We start from the raw sequence: 16,284 nt of genomic DNA, 5'->3' as shown, positions 1-16,284 counted from the left end.
ACCGTTTCTGGAGGGGGTGTTTACCTGTCTATAGGAGGTGCTGGGTTGGGATCTCCCCCACTCGCCGAAACTTGCTCTGCTACATGTCATAGAGGGGATAGGAGGCAACATCTATAAACGACACCTAATGCAATTGGGCTTCACCCTGGTGAAGAGGGACATAGCTAGGGCGTGGAAGGCACCGAGGGCCCCTTCAGTAGCTGCGTGGAAGAATGGCCTAGACTTCTGCATGGGCCTGGAGAAACCCATCTGCATTGCCAGGGGGTGCCCACACAAACACTTCAAAATTTGGAAACGGTGGGCGGATTATCGAGGACTGCTATTGGAGCTGGCCTCGGTGGCAGGGGATCCCCTCTTGATGTGATTTTTATCTTAATGATGGGAACATGGGGGTATCGTGTGATGGGATATTTTGATGGGCAGACCTTTTGCTCTATCCAAATGATTCAGTCTGGCTGTGGGTGTATGGTGTGATCGGGGGGGAGGGGTTGGGGGTAAGTTAGATTTTATTTGTATTGCTTTTCTATCTCCTGTGTTTTACATGGAAAATGTCAAAGTCACCATAATATGATTTGATTGTGCAGATGTCTCTGGGGTACAGAGCCCTGCAATATATGTGTAACTTGACAAATACAATCTGTTTTCAAAAAAATTGTCCCAGGTATTGTGCCATTTGGGCAGGTATCACGTGCATTATACTGGGAGGGCAGGGGGCTTGCGGCGCACCAGATTTAATTAGAATGAGCTCTGTTAGTCATTCCATTGAGGGAGTCTTAAAAGTAGAGAAATTGGTGTACTGAACATTGCCTGGCTTTGCAATATGTCTTTTGAATGAAGTGCACCCAGTGCCATGTTCGCTTCTGAGATAAGATATGCAAAACCTAATTTGCCATTCTTGTTCCAGAAAGCATTCCAACAAAATGTTTCTATAGCCTCAGATATGATGAGCATACCTTATAACGAACAAACATAATGAGTTCCTCTCAATACTGACTGGACACTTTTGTTTCCAAAGATTTCAGCCTCAATAACTGCATCGCCTATGCCACATGCACGGAGATAACTTCCTGCACACCGTAACACAACTTTTGTCTTATGGAAAATGCCCATTCTTGGATAAAGACCTTCAAATTCTACTTTATTGCTCATAACAATGTCCACTACAATACGTAAAACACCTTCATCGCAGAAAATTGGCAGGTTAGGCTGGTCTTCAAAGCTGAGCACGCATATTTTGGAAATGTTTTAAAGCTGTGTATACTGTTGCGTAGTGTGTGACCAAGATGGTATTACTGGTAAAAAACCAACCTTCTTCAGTGGGACAGTATACTGGGAGATCAGACATTAATTCTAGCCCGTGAAGGAACTTGCTTTTCATCATCCTTCAGTCCGCACCGAGTAAGCGATATGATAAATTCAGTTAAACCAGCTTTGCAGACTGTAGCATCAGGTAGAAAAAGATCCATGTCCTCAGCCACTTTGAAACTTTCTGGTAGACTGGGATGTTTTGATGGCTTGTAGTGATTTTGCACATGTTGGCAACGCAGTTGGGTTAAAAGTTTGCAGCTTCATTTGTTTATGCCTACAGCTGATACAGCTTGTTTTCAAGCAGCTTCTTCACCGATGCAGTCTTGAAAAAAGCACCATGGCAATATCATGTGTGCTGAATATTGAAGACAAAGAAGAGCTGCTTTCAAAATCAAAATTATCAAATGTAGCAATTGTAAATCTTTTCCTGTTAAAGTGACTTGGAAGTGGTGAGTTGTCGGATTTATAAGATTTTACAGCATGAGCAGCTAACAAGTTCCTGCCCCGTACTATGTCATCATAACTTATTGATACAACAATCCTATTAATTGAAGTGATTAGCTCTCTACTTTTGCACTTGTCATAGATTACGTGGGCAGTCATCACCTGTAGGGGAGTTTTTTTTTTACCGTGATGTAATTCATAAAACATAATTTGAAAAAGACAGTACATTTGCACAGCATAAGCCTGTTGATTCATGGGATTGTCTTCCACTTCTTCACCTATATCTTCAAAGCCATCATCAATGGTGTTGGCTTCTGTTCCGAACTCAAGAACTTAAGGTTGTAACAGTTTTGCTTCACTGATACTAAACAATGATGTAAAAAATATTAAGCCAACATCAGGCATTTTTGTTGACTCCCATGATTTGCCATTAAGTCCAAAATCTAAATCTTTCAGGAATTTCTTATAATGGTTCCTGCTGATTTTACTGCATCCTGTGAAATTATTTTGGCAGCAAGGACTTCAGGAGTCAAATCAGCTCAGAGCATCGTAAGTAGCTCATTTGTTTTGTTAGACTGACAAAAACTAATTCTGTCATTGAACATTCTCACCTGAAAAATCTTAATTTCATTATGATGGATCAATACAGTTTCATCAATGTTGACAAATATTTCTCTGATCTCACGGAGTGTGAACCCATAGCCAGCACTCAAGAGTGACTTAATAAAAAGATTTGAACCATAAAACTTAATTTACTTTTTCAAAGACTGAAAACTTAACTGAAGGACTTTGCGTTCCTGCTGGTTGCGAATTGTACATTCATCGTCTAAATTTATGCATGCATGCAATTTGGGTGGACATCAAAATCTGCTGAAAATACATACACCTCACTGCTTAGATCAGCTACTTGGCTGACAACTTCATCTTGGAAGGCACTAGTTTCAGATACAAACATGTTTGCTCTTTGAGACTCACATACTCTATACTTTGTTCTTTCATCAATCCCTTTGGCCCTTCTGCTGGCTAAACTACAGATAACACATTCAAGATCCTCTGCTTTCTGATCAGTTGTTGGAGGTGGATGAGGGGTAGCTATCGATCTTCTAAGTGATTAGGCAAAGGATTTGATTGACATCACTTTTTCAGACTGGGATTCTTGTTGTGATTCACTGGATTCTGCTATTTTTTAACAAAAGAAATTCCAGGCTCCTTTACACTGTATAAGACTTGTAGCACTTGTTCCTACAATGATAAAAAAAAAAGTGATCCTCTTCACATATCAGTTTCAATCCATTGTGAACGTCGTCTTGCTGTATTTCTGCACCATCTCAAATTCTCTTCTGTCCAGCCACAGTTGATATTACTTTTTCTTTCGGATTAGTTTGGCATATGAGACATTTTTCTTTGTCGAAGGAGTCCTCAGATTTTGTAGCTAGAAACAGGAGTTAAAGATCTTCTGCTACCACCTGCTTCACTCAAGTTTTTGAATTTGAATCAATGGAAAACCTGAAACAAAAACAATACTAAAATAAATTACCAATATGATGATTAAACACATCATTATAGAGCTGCCAAAGGAAAATGGTGGAAGGGTTGCTCTGATGAGTTATTTACTGTCTGAATAAGATTACTCGACCCCGAAAAACCTATGTTTTGACACCAAATTGATGTCCCATATTTTATTTGTGGCTTCTATAAGACCGATAGGAAAAAGCATATCCTCCCTCTGATAAAAAACTGAGCCTACATTCTTACTCCTCAGCTTTTATGGTTATTAATTCCTTGGAAACCCCCTATACTTTTTCATGTTAGCAAACTTTTTGTACTCAGTCCTTCGGACTAGGAGAAGATCTACAGACAGGGGTGTTGTTTTATCTGATCATTTTTATTAACCCGTCGTCAATTCTTTAGATTTCTGTAAATGAACTTCTGCTAGATTTTAAATATGTTAACTAGAAATTGTTAAAGTATATGGAAATGCCTACATCAGGGTGATGCCATCTTAAGATGCCTATTGTAAATATTCCCTTTTATAATGAATAGCAGCTAGTTTTAGAATTGTGGATTCATGTAAAATTTGATATTTTAAAAGGAAAACGTATAAAATTATTTTTTATTGTTTTTAATTATTCCTCGATCAAACTGTACTGTGATAATTACTTGTACTTTTATGCAATTTCTAAATGTGAATTAAGTTATTTGATTGATTGATTGATTGATTTATTGAAGTATATAGGTCTCAGGGTTCCTGAAATATTACATCATCCCTGCAACACATCCCCCATTTTTGAAAATATCGCCCAGAAAAATTTGGCCCAGATTAGCAATGTCTACCCAAGCTAAATTGCTTCTCTAATGATACAAATAAACAAAACATAAATGAAAATCTCCTGTCAACAATTTTTTTATGGAGGTATGTCAAGGGGGAGGACCATAATGAACCCCAAATTTTGCACCGCATTCATCTGCACCGCATTTTACCAAAAATAAGTATATTTTATAATCATCGCTCTGTCTATTACCAAGAGTCTGCTGGCATCTGTCCTGAAAATATAATTATTGGACATTGTTCCCTTGTCAAACCAAATCTGTGTTTACTTTGTAATTAAGAAATTCAGTGTTGCATGATACTGGGTGAACCATTGTTGTTTAGTAACCCCAGGCTATTTGTTAAAAAACTAGACCTATTTCAAATACCTTTTTCAAAACGAAACAGGAAAGGCAGTCCAGGTCAGAGAGGCTTGTATTCCTCACACTAAACCTTTCTTTGAAAATCTTACTTAAAGAGCCAGTGGAGGAAGCAAATATGGTTACAGTATAAAAGTCCTGTGCACCACAAAATAATCTAGCTAGTATAAATCCTATGGTCTGGGACTGCGGGATAATGGGAACCTTGTCAACAATAGAAACCTTGTCATAATGTGAGGTAGGAGTCCGTTAATAATTGAGCATCTGCCAAAGGAGAACCAGGGATAAAGGCAAGTCTATAACAGGAGATTTGAATACCTGTAATGTACCAATGGCTAGCAAGGAAAGCAGGTTAGAAAGACTGGTACAGTAGGGTCTAGCAAATCATCCAACGTGGGACAGATCGAGTTGAAGATGTAGGAGGGAGAAAGCCAGGCTTACCCAGCACAGGTCCATGGCCACAATGTGGCCTACAGAGTGCCTTGTGCAGCCGGCGGGGAAGATTACGTTATTTATGTTGGGGCACATTCAGTCCATGAACAGAAAGCCTTTCCATAAACGATGCAAGCAGCTACTCTCACTGAATAACGTACTTTGTTCCAAGATGTAAAATGAGAATAAACTAAAGAAGGAACCCGTCTGAGAAAGCACATCTATTTAATTGGCCCCCCAGCTTTTTCTCATTGGCTTTTGTTGCAAGCACGTTTTGATACGTTACATGAAACATACTTTCATGGAACACTGAATGCATAGCCTACAACAAAGCTGTCCAATTGAGATTAGGGAAGGCAAGATCTACAACACATTATCTGGGTCACCATATGCAGATATCCTTAACATCAAACGTAGATCAGGTCTTCCAAATTCCGGACACCCCAACTTAGAAAATTGCATTTATTGAAGAGCTAACCAATCACATTTAGAATAAGAACAAACGGCTGTTTCTTTTATCATATTTTGATCAAAGATATGATAAAATGGCAAGAAACAGACCCAGGTAACCAATGTGTATGGATATTATCCAAAATAAGGCAATGGATATAAGATATTCCTATACACTAAATATAATTTAATACATTAAATATAATTTAAAAAACTCCAGCTGTTCGGCCTACCACATGCTTGGATATGCCCAGATCTTGAGTCCACATTGTTGGCATCTTGAACGCACTGCCAAAAGGAATATTGTGATTGAACCATTTCTTGAATTGGCATCAGCTAAATAACGGGGTCACCCAAACATTTGCTCAATATGTACCTTACCTCGTATGGGAAAGCCCTTTGCTGAGGCTTCTCAGATCTTTCTCTCTGCGATTCTGGCTGACTGAAGGTGTCAAAAGAGGTTTCTGAAAAGATAACCAATAGAAGTAGGTCAGGAATCACTGTATTGAAAGCAGACCGCTTCATCCCCATTCTCTCTCACACACAAGCTCTACCCAATTTATAACCTGAAAAAATGCCACTGTTTAGGAACTGATAATCTCTAAGGTGCCATGAAAGGCAAGAAATAAGTGACACTTTGCTAGGAGGCTGGTGTGGGATAACCCCTGCTTTATATTCATGGACAAACAATGGTTATCTATGGATTACACTTAGTTAACCATGGACAAGATTTAATATTGGTAACAGATACTCAAAAGAGAGGAGCTTAAGAACCTTGTATTGACTTTAAGACTCTTCCCTCGTGTTTGCTATGTGAGCTCCATCTTAAGGAATGCTTCAAGGTGATTACGATATCTCGTGCTGGTGTACCATATTCACTCAATCCTTACTTAGCTGTCCAGTCTATTGTTTCTTGCACCTGTCTAGTTAACAATTGAATTTCATTCTGCTAGGAATGCTATGACATACTTGCGGTACGATGCTACCAGTGATATCGAAAATTATATTCTAAGAAATGTAATATTTCTAAAAGGAAGGCCATGCCGACTGTAGACTATCAACGCAAAATCTATAATTAAATGTTCAATAGCCCATGTTCCGAATCAACTGGATAATTCTAGTTTTAATAAATACATTTTTACTCTAATTATTCATATGTTTTTACTCTAATTATTCATATGTTTTTCTATCTTTAATAATTTTTTGTTGAATTTCTAGAAAGTAATCAAGTATAAAAAATGTCATCAACAAATTAATAGAGAGAAACATACACACACAAATACCAAAAACGAAAATAAACTATATCAAACCATAATAAAATTGAGCATTTTCATGTAACCTAATAAAATTATTATTTCTTAGAATAGCATCTCAAATGTAGTGTTGAACTAAACTCAAACATCTGAACCCCAAATGGATGAGTTAGATATATAAGACTCACTGACAGTAACTCTTAATTCAGTGATGCCTCTCTTAACAGCAACAGTAGAGGCAGTCCGTTTTCAATCAGATTAAATGGACACTAACTGAGGTATTTCTAAAGACAACCATTCAATGGTTTTGTGGGGCAAATTATAGACTAACTGGAAACTCTGCCAAGCGTATTACAGATAATAATAGAGGCAAGGTGTTCAACCTGTCCCTTTTGACAGGTTTATCCCCAAACATTTTGCCTTTTGCCTCCTATTTTCTTAACCCCGATTTTGTTGGCTATTGGACTCTTGGCACTTTACTTCTACTTGTCAGTGCTAAAGTGCATACGTTCTATGTATAAATTATTAATATGATTGTTTATCCATGATTGGTATATTTGATTTACTGGTAAGTCCCTAGCAAAGTAACCGGTGTGTGCCAGGGCCTGTAAATCAAATGCTAATAGTCGGGTTGCAGCACTGGTTGTGCCATCCACATTAGTAGCCCTGTAAATGTGTCTCAGACCTACCACTGTAGTGTCTGTGAGAACAGTTGTAAACTGCCAGGTTGCCCTGGCAAGTGCACCCACTTACCAGGCCCCAACCTGCCCTTTTCTTACATGTAAGGCACCACCCATAGGCAGACTGCAGTGTATGTGAGAGGCAGGACATGACTGGTGTGTGTGAGACATGTCCTAATAGTGAAATACTGTGAATTTTGTTTTCACTATTGAAAGGCTATCTGCTTCATAGGCTTATCATTGGGGCTGCACTGTAACAATTTTACATGTGTAACTTTCGATTGGGTTAAGAGGGAAAAATGGAGTTTAGGCTCTTTGAGCTCAGAATGTATTAATTCACCTTTTGGGAAAGGTGGTTTTTTAATTCTGTATTTGAAAATGCCACTTTTAGAAAGTGGGCATTTTCTTACTTTACCACCCTGTGTGCCTCTGACTGTTTGTGTATTCAGCGCCTGATGTTGAAGTGACAGGAGTCGGGGATGTGCATTCACTCTAAACAGTCACAGGGGTTGAGGTGTGCCCAGCCTTCCATGGGTGACTCAGAGCTGGACTGAATAGACCTTGACTACATTTAGAGTGGTGGGAGGAATTTCACTTGCACCTGAATAAGCTGTGTCTCCTTTTCACAATGCTGTCTCGACCCCCTGTGGGCATGCTGCACCAGGGAGGACAGGACTGGGTTGGTCTGGGTTCAGAAACCCTTGCCACAAAGAGAACAGTGACAAAATGGGGTATAAGTATTAGACCTAAAACTCCAGGACTTTAGATTACTCCATGGACCAAGAGGGCCCTGTCAAGAAGAAGCCTGTATGAGAAGCCCTGCCTTTTCTGTGTGCGGGGTGGGTTGGCCTGCAGTTGCTGCTTCTGTCTGTGGTGGAGGAAAAGGACTGACTCTTTTTGCCCTGCTGTGGTATCCTGCTTGAGTAGAAATCTCCAAGGGCCTGTGTGTGCTGGCCTTCTGTTGTGCAAGACTCATGGGCATCAGAGTCTACATTCTGTGTGCTACAGTTCATTTTAGGATTTCTGGTGCTTCACTTGAGTTGAAATGCGTGGTGCCTCACGTACTCTGGGGTTTCTAGGGCTTCGTTGGTAGTATAATTATTGACGCCGCCCTAAACTCCCCTGTGCTGCTCGGGGAAATCGTTCACAATCCTAGACAACCACTGGGTGCTTTAATCTCTTTGAAAATGCCTCCCAGCCATGGGACCAGCCCCCACTCACAGGGCAGAAGAAACCCCAGATCTACAGAAGCACCGGCCGTTGCCTGGTGACCTGCGGAAGCCTGTGACTTGAGAGGAGGAAAGCTACACCCCGCCCAGCAGGATGCCACGCTGAGTATAGAGAGCAGCAAGGACGCTCTTAAATCCCCAGGAGCCTCACAGCCATGCTAGGCGACTGAAAGCACTTGCGCCTCCCGCTCGGTGCAGCCAGGACCGCACCGATGTCACGAAACAGCTTGTCTCAAATAGGGGACCAGGTGAGTGCCTTTCCCCCTCCTTCTGGCACCTTCATGCCCTCGCCGCGGTAATGCCAGAGAGCGAGCAGCCACCAGTGGGAGCTGAGAGAGAGGGGGCACGATCCAGCCACCACCCGGTATTAATAGCAACTGGTGGCAAACCCAAGTTAGTCTGGCCTCCACCCAGGCTGCATTGTGAGGGTCGGGCCAGTTGCTACCGGCTGGTGTGTTGGCCACACGTCCAGCTTGGTTGCAGGACCCCAAATGAATTTATTTATGAAGTGATTTCTGTGCAAAGTGCGTGTACTGGCTCTAGTACACTGAAAGTGATGTTTTTTTGGCCTAATTGACAATTGTACATTTATTTACAAATTGATTTCTGTGCAAAGTGCATGTACTGGCTCCAGTTCACTGACAGTGATGTTTTGTTGGCCTAATTGACAATGCTAATTTATTTACAAAGTGATATATGTGCAAAGCAAATATTAATTTATGGCTTTGTGGTCCATGTGTTTTGGTGTATAACACAAAGGATATTTAGTCTCTTTTGTGGTGTGCCTGGTGTATCACTGGTGGGTGTGTGTGTGTGTTGTGCAAACGCTTTACACATTGCATATGGAATAAGCCTGACTGCTCTGTCAAAGGGGGTGAGCAAGGATTATCTTGGGTGTATAACTCTCTTACCCTGACTAGAGTGGTGGGTTCTGCCTGGCTTAGGTGCATACCCGAGCCAACCAGAAACCCCATTTCCAACACAAGGCAAAAAAACAACGAGACCTGGTCGATAATATACATTCGGAAAAACAGCCTCTGTGATAAATATGACCCCATAATAGTGTACATACTGCAAGATCAGAGATGCTTAACAGTGTAGGAATGTCAGAGAAATCGATTGGGGAACATAGAAATTATTTATCACCTCCATTTCATTCAGATCTGCAATATGCCAGTTGGAGTCCGCTTCCACCGCTACAAACCGAAGGTCCATTGAAAAGGTTTTTATTAAGAAAAGCCAAGGAAGCACAAACCACTGCTATGGCTCTATTGCTTGTCAAGAGAACCCTCACCATGCAGAGGAGGGCAGCACAGGCCCAATCGGAGGAAGCGTGGTGAAGCAGAAGAGGGGGTAGACACTACAATAAGAGGAGATCTAACACCTTAATTGGCGACCCATTTTCCCACCTTGATCACTTTGAGAACCTCACCCACAACGATCACCTAGCCCCTTGAACATATCAAGAGGCAAAAACTGCACACATGACATCTCCCCCTTCCACACCTTCTGCCATACACTAGGCTTGCAGGGCAGGCGGCTTTTCACCACCCTGGGAGAAAACAACCACATGCAGCCAAATTTGAGATACTCCCCCCTGCCGCCTTGCCATTCACCACCCCAGACTGGAGAAAGTAGCTACCGGCTCGACCCTCCACCTTTCCTAAGCCGTGGGCTGTGACCAAGCTTGAACAGCGCTCTTGCCTCTCTACCAACTCCCCTTGTATGGGGGCTGGCCAACAGTAAGCATTTCTCTTCCCCAGTTCGGGGGCACTGCCCAAGTTGATCAACACCGTACACAAGGCAAGCGGGTGTGCTGCCCGATCTATAGACTAATGAATAAGCAATTGTTTTTTGAACCATTGGGACAGTACTTGTACACTGACTCAAAATTACGTAAATGCCTTATTATTTTGACCTCACATTTAACCCTTTTGCTGCTAGGGCTTTTTCTCTTAGAATGCTAAGCCTTTTTTGGGATATTTGTGGTAGTTTGTACTTAGACCCCCATAACGTTTTCTGCACATATGGCATCCAGGCCAGTTTTGCGTCCTTTTTTTCCTAATATCATGGGAGTTCTAAAGGTACCTAGGGGCTTGTGGATTCCCTTGGAGGGGGCTAATGAAATAGCCAAAATTTAGTAAAATGTTGTTTTTTAGGGAAAAATAAAGGGCTGTGCAAAAAAGTGTCTGTTTTTTCCCTAAAAATGGCATTAGTAAAAGGTTTGTTGTGTTAAAGTCACATCTTTCCAGCTTTAAGGAACATGCAGAGCTGAATAAAAAATAAACTATTTTATTACCACAGTTTTGGCATTTTTCAAAGTGGTAGCACATTTTTCCTAATTTTTGTGCTTTCAACCTACTTCCAGTTTGAGGTAGAAACTGCTGCAAAACCAATGGGTGAACCCAGATTTCTGAAAAGTAGACAATTCTGAATTCAGAAAGGGGGTCATTTGTGTAGATACCTCAAGGTTTTCCCAAAAAAACAAACTGTTGAAATACAAAAATAAAGAAAATGAGTAGGAAAAAATGTCAATTTATGACAACTGTTTCACTTGTAACTTCTTGTCACAAGTGCCGATTTACAAAAACATTATAACATTACGTCCGTTAGACCCTTTTGGTTCCAAGGATACATAGGGTTTGTAGGTTTTCAAAGAATCCAAGGTATGTAGAGCTAATAGCTGAGCTGTACCTTAAAATAGTTTTTAACTGTGTATCGGGTATCGAGAAATTCATATGGTAAAATATAAAGAGTGAAAAATGCATATCAAGGAAACCTATGTATTTCTGAAAATTGCCTTTTTGATGCTTAGGGTACTGCATGCTTCAGCCTTCATAAATGTTTCCCCAAATGATATCCAGGAAAGATTTGTGTCGTTTTCCCACATGTTGCAGATTGTATAGGTCCTGGGGTTTGTGGATTCCCCTTGAGAGAAATCAAGAAAATAGTAAAAATTTACCAAAACAATGTTTTTTAAAATTAAAATGAGAAAAAGGTGCTCTGCAGTTTTTTTTTTTAGAATTGCTTCAACATGAGAATTGCTGAGCCGGGATGATTCTCTTCGTAGTTTTCACTGGTAAACAAATATCCCTTTTTAACCACTGTTTTTTTTTTTTTTCTGAGTGGTAATCAATGTTTCTTATTTTGTGGATCCACCCACTCGGAGTTTATGCTAGAAAGATGTGTGAAACCCATGGGTGAAGTGAAGGTGAAAAACTGTACATTTCTGAAAAGTAGATGAAATGCAAAATTCATCAAAAGAAACTAATTGTTAAGATAAAAAAAATAATATATATATACAATTAATTCATTGAGAAAGTGTTGATCTGTATTTTTTTGATCCAATGGCTGATTTACAAAAATAATATCCCATTACATCCGTCAGATTCTTCTGCCACAGGAATGTATAGCATTTGTTGGTTTTCCAGAAGTGATAACCAGCCAACAACTGAGCTGCAACTTATAACAATTTTTCATTGTGAACCAAATCATGCATCAATCTACATGATCAAATTTATTGAATGAAAAATGGGTATGCAGGAAAACTATGCATTTTTTAAATGTGCCCAAGATACTGAGTTTAGGAGTAGCGGTTATTTGTAAACTTCTGAATTTGGGGTACCCATACTATAATGTAATTCAGAGGGCATTTTGGAAAATGTGCTCTTTAGTTCACACTTGATTACATATGGGTGCCAAAAATTGTGAGGAATTCAATAAATAATAACAAATGTTCCACAAGTCTATGCTTTCTTGATAAAACAGTGTCGCACTTGTGTGGATGGGCCCATAGCCCATGAGGTGAAATACCCCAAAATGCAATGAAGAGACCTCTAAATTTCCCTTACACATTGACCAATTATGACTACGTGGGTAGCTGTGGTACTTGGCACTGGGCTCAGCGGGTGCCAATAGTTACCTACCAAACCTGAAAACGTAGACTCCCAGAAGAGTCCAGGGTGGTGTGACATGTGTGGATCCCACAACATTTTCTCACCTGAAATGCACTGCAAACATCAATCTTGGGCTAAAATCACAGATTTTCCTCACACTTCTGTGAGGGAAGGATCTGTACACTGTGGGGATGGACAAAATTCATACCACTCAGCATTCTCAAGTTTCTTCCAATAGACATGTTCCCCCAATTGTGTAGCTGGGCCTCTCGCTTGTAGTAGGAAAGGCACCAAAATGCAACAAGGAGATGTTAGACCCAACAGACTTGGGTGGTAGTCTCCCAAAACCTTTTACCTTCACTGCTCCTGTTTGCTGAATTGGTTGTTGTTGGCTTTAGGACTCTGTGCACTTTACCACTGCTAACCAGTGCTAAAGTGCTTGTGCTCGCTCTCTACCTGAAAGCCTTCTTACCTGAAAGCCAATCCGATGAAGATGCATCACCAGTAGGATTGGCTTCACTGCAGCTCCTACTACATTCTTCTCCTTAGTAGCAAATCCTCTTCAGAAGGACCTCTCAACAATGATATCCAGTCTTGTGGACAGTGGCGGCTCCTCGAGGGAGTGCTGCAGGGCGGTGAGGCAGAGAAGGAGCAGGGTGGGGGGTAGTAAACTCTGGCATACAGCCGAATGGAGTTAAGTAAATAAATATCTAAATAAAACAAATTACATTGGGGAGGGGCGTGGCTTGCGCGCCGAAGGAAATGGCGGACCCGATGTGAGCTCCGCTATGTCGCGGGACTCCGACCTCTTTTCCGAGCCTCGTATGCCTCTTTTTTCGGTAACGAGTGATGGTTTTTTGCCTGTAAAGATGCGGTGAGTCTGGATACCGCTTTCAAGTTTTTCCTCATGCAATATTTCACCCTCTTTCCTCACAGGGCCGCGAGCGGCCGCCATTTTGGGCCGCAGAGCTCGCGCCTGTTTCCTATACTGGAAGTTTTTGCTGCTCATCTCTTCAATGATGTGAGTCTTGCCGCTTATTTTTATTATTCCTCACTTGTTGAGAGTTATGCATAGGGCTGTATTTATGCCACCTTTGTTTCTGCCCTTCAAATACTCTCATGCTGGCAGTTGATAATCTGGAACCGTCCACCACTGAGCCAAGAACAGCTTTCTTGGAGTGGAGATCATTGGTTTATAACTTTGATGTCCAGCAAAGCCATTTTTTATGACTGCCCCTGCGCTTATCTCTCTACCCACAGTCCTCACATTCTACTATATAGATAAGTGATTAATGTTTATTTGGAAGTCATGTCCTGTGCGTAAGCAGAACTGAAATTACCGATATGTTCTACATTGTATCTTAGGGCTCCGACCTCCTTTTTGAGCCCTGTATCCACAGCTTACAAGTGACAAGTGACTGTTTCAGCTTATTTCAGCAAGCGGTAATTCTTTCTTCTCAGAGACGTGAGCGGCTGCCATTTTAGGTCGCGGGGCTCGCGTTTTTCTGTATTGATCCGTATATCGTACATCTGTTATTTTTGCTTACTGGTGCAATTTTCATATCCTGTTCTCATATTGGAAGACCTGCACATACAATTTGGATATTTTTGGACTATCTTTGGCATCTGGTGCCTCTAATTCACCTTTGTTCCAATTTTTTAGAGATTGCTACTGCTAAGCACAATGTCTACCGATTTTCATTCTGCCAAATCATCCACTTCTGGTACAAAACCTAAGCGGCATAAAAATGACCCACCTTCTCCTATCCACTCTTCTCAAAATCCTGTCTTGGACTCTATCCTGGATGAAGTCCGTGGTCTTCAACCTTTCATGTCCACTACTAATGAAAAACTGAAACAGATTGAGGAAAGATGGATTGTCATGGAAAGTAAGGGTTTAGATTTGGAACAACGTGTTAGTGATCTACAGGATGCCTCTACAAAAATTCCACTGCTTGAACAGGAAATTCGTAAACTAAAACTTCATACCGAGGACCTTGAAAATCGTAATCGCAGAAATAACTTACGCCTTTATGGTCTTCCGGAAAATATTGAAGGATCTGACATGGTATCCTTCCTACGGAAGTTAATTCCAGAGCTCCTTGATTTACCAGCTTCAACAGGTCCTCTTAACACACAAAGAGCCCATCGCCTGGGTCGTTTAAATCCTGCCGCTAATAAACCACGTGGAATTATTATGCTCTTTCTTGAATTCACTGAACTGATACGTATTTTGAAAGCCGTTAGAATTAAAAGGCGTCTTATTTGGTCAGATCATACTCTCTTCATATCGCAAGATATTTCCAATGCAACCAATGCTCGTCACAAAGAATTTCTTGCTTTACGCCCACAGATGAGACGTCTCAACATCCAATATGGAATCCTCCATCCGTGTCTTTGCAAAATTTCGCATGAAGGTCGATCACGTTCATTTGATGATCCGGAAAAACTTAAGCTCTACCTTCACAGTCTTCCATCACATGGAATGGATACTAATCCTTGACTTCTCTTCATTTCAGGATTGTTACTTTGAATTCAGTAAACTTGTTTACTTAATGTTTTTTTGATGGTTTATAGTACTAATATTCATGAGGTTCTTTTTCTTTACTCCTTTATATCTATTATTGTGGTCCGTGTCACTATGCTCCTCTTCTTTAGATTTTTCCTCGCTTTCTACAGATCTGGATGTTATTCCTTGATCTGTTTACACATCTCTATCTCTCTCTTTTGTTTCTTTTTCCTTTTCTTCTTGTTTCTCCTTCCTACTTTTCTACTCATTCTTCCTCATTCTTAATCCTGTTTTTTTGGACCCGTTTTATTTTCAGTATTAGGTCTTTCTTTTCACATATTGAACAATGTCTTTCCATCTTTTTTCTTGTCGTTTCTGCAGTCCCGTGTTCCTATTTCCTCATGTTCCCTTTCATCCAGTGTTATGGTTAATGTGATTTCGTGGAATGTTCGGGGTCTTGGTCGTCCTGTCAAGCGTCAAAAGGTATTGTCTCATTTAGCTAAACTTAATACCCAGGTTGCTTTTTTACAGGAAACCCACTGTAATGATACAGAATCTCTTAAACTCAAATGCCATTGGGTTAATCAAATTGTTTTTTCTCCTGCTATTGATCATCATGGTGGTGTCGCTATATTGTTTCATAAATCTATTAATGCACAGATTATATCATCAGATTGTGATCCCGATGGTCAATGGGTAATGGCTGAGGTTATCATAAATAAAAGACAAATCACCTTTTTCAATATCTATGGGCCTGTTAAACCAGATTCGGAATTCTGGCAATCTATAAAGTTGAAATTATTGCCGGTTTTCAATTCTAACATTGTGGTTGGTGGTGATTTTAATAACTGGTTAGACCCGTTTACTGACAGGCAATCCAAAGGCAAGTTTAAACCTGATAAATCCCACAAATCATTTCAATCAGCCATTTCCTCTCGTCCCCTATTTAATACATGGAAAACGTGTAATCCAGATACCTCAGAATTTACTTTAGTTTCACCCGTACACCATACCAGATCTCGCATTGATTATATTTTAGTTTCCAAATCGTTGCTGCCTTGTCTCCAGTCGTCCGACATTGGGTCTATTTTTATCTCTGACCATGCTCCTGTTTCCATCCTTATTGACCTATCTCTCACCACATGCAAACAAGGCAGATGGCGTTTTAATAATCACCTGTTATCAGATCGTACCTTCATTTTAGAAGCGACTTCCTTTATCAAGGAATTTTTTGCTTTTAATAATTCTTTAGATACCTCCTTACACAATAATTGGGACGCATTTTAAGCATCCTTTAGAGCCTTCACTATTGCCTACCCCTCAAAGAAGAAAAAGTTAATGCACACTAAATATAAAGAGACCCTAACCCTTCTCAAAACATTAGAACATAATTAT

The 16,284-nt window shown here is 40.5% G+C and overlaps 1 protein-coding gene across 2 annotated transcripts in view; it reads right to left on the bottom strand.

The window, feature by feature from the left end:
* CCDC60 (coiled-coil domain containing 60) overlaps positions 1 to 16,284 on the bottom strand; it is a 639,895-nt gene that overhangs the window by 323,519 nt on the left and 300,092 nt on the right. For both annotated transcript variants that reach the window (XM_085633209.1, XM_085633208.1), the window contains exon 3: positions 5,704 to 5,786. In XM_085633209.1, the coding sequence (XP_085489335.1) occupies positions 5,704 to 5,786 (83 nt within the window). The remainder of the gene's footprint in view (positions 1 to 5,703; positions 5,787 to 16,284) is intronic.

This window comes from Triturus cristatus, chromosome 11, assembly GCF_964204655.1.
Source record: "Triturus cristatus chromosome 11, aTriCri1.1, whole genome shotgun sequence".
NCBI classification, from domain to species: Eukaryota; Metazoa; Chordata; class Amphibia; order Caudata; family Salamandridae; genus Triturus; species Triturus cristatus.
This window is presented reverse-complemented; position numbering and strand designations above follow the sequence as displayed.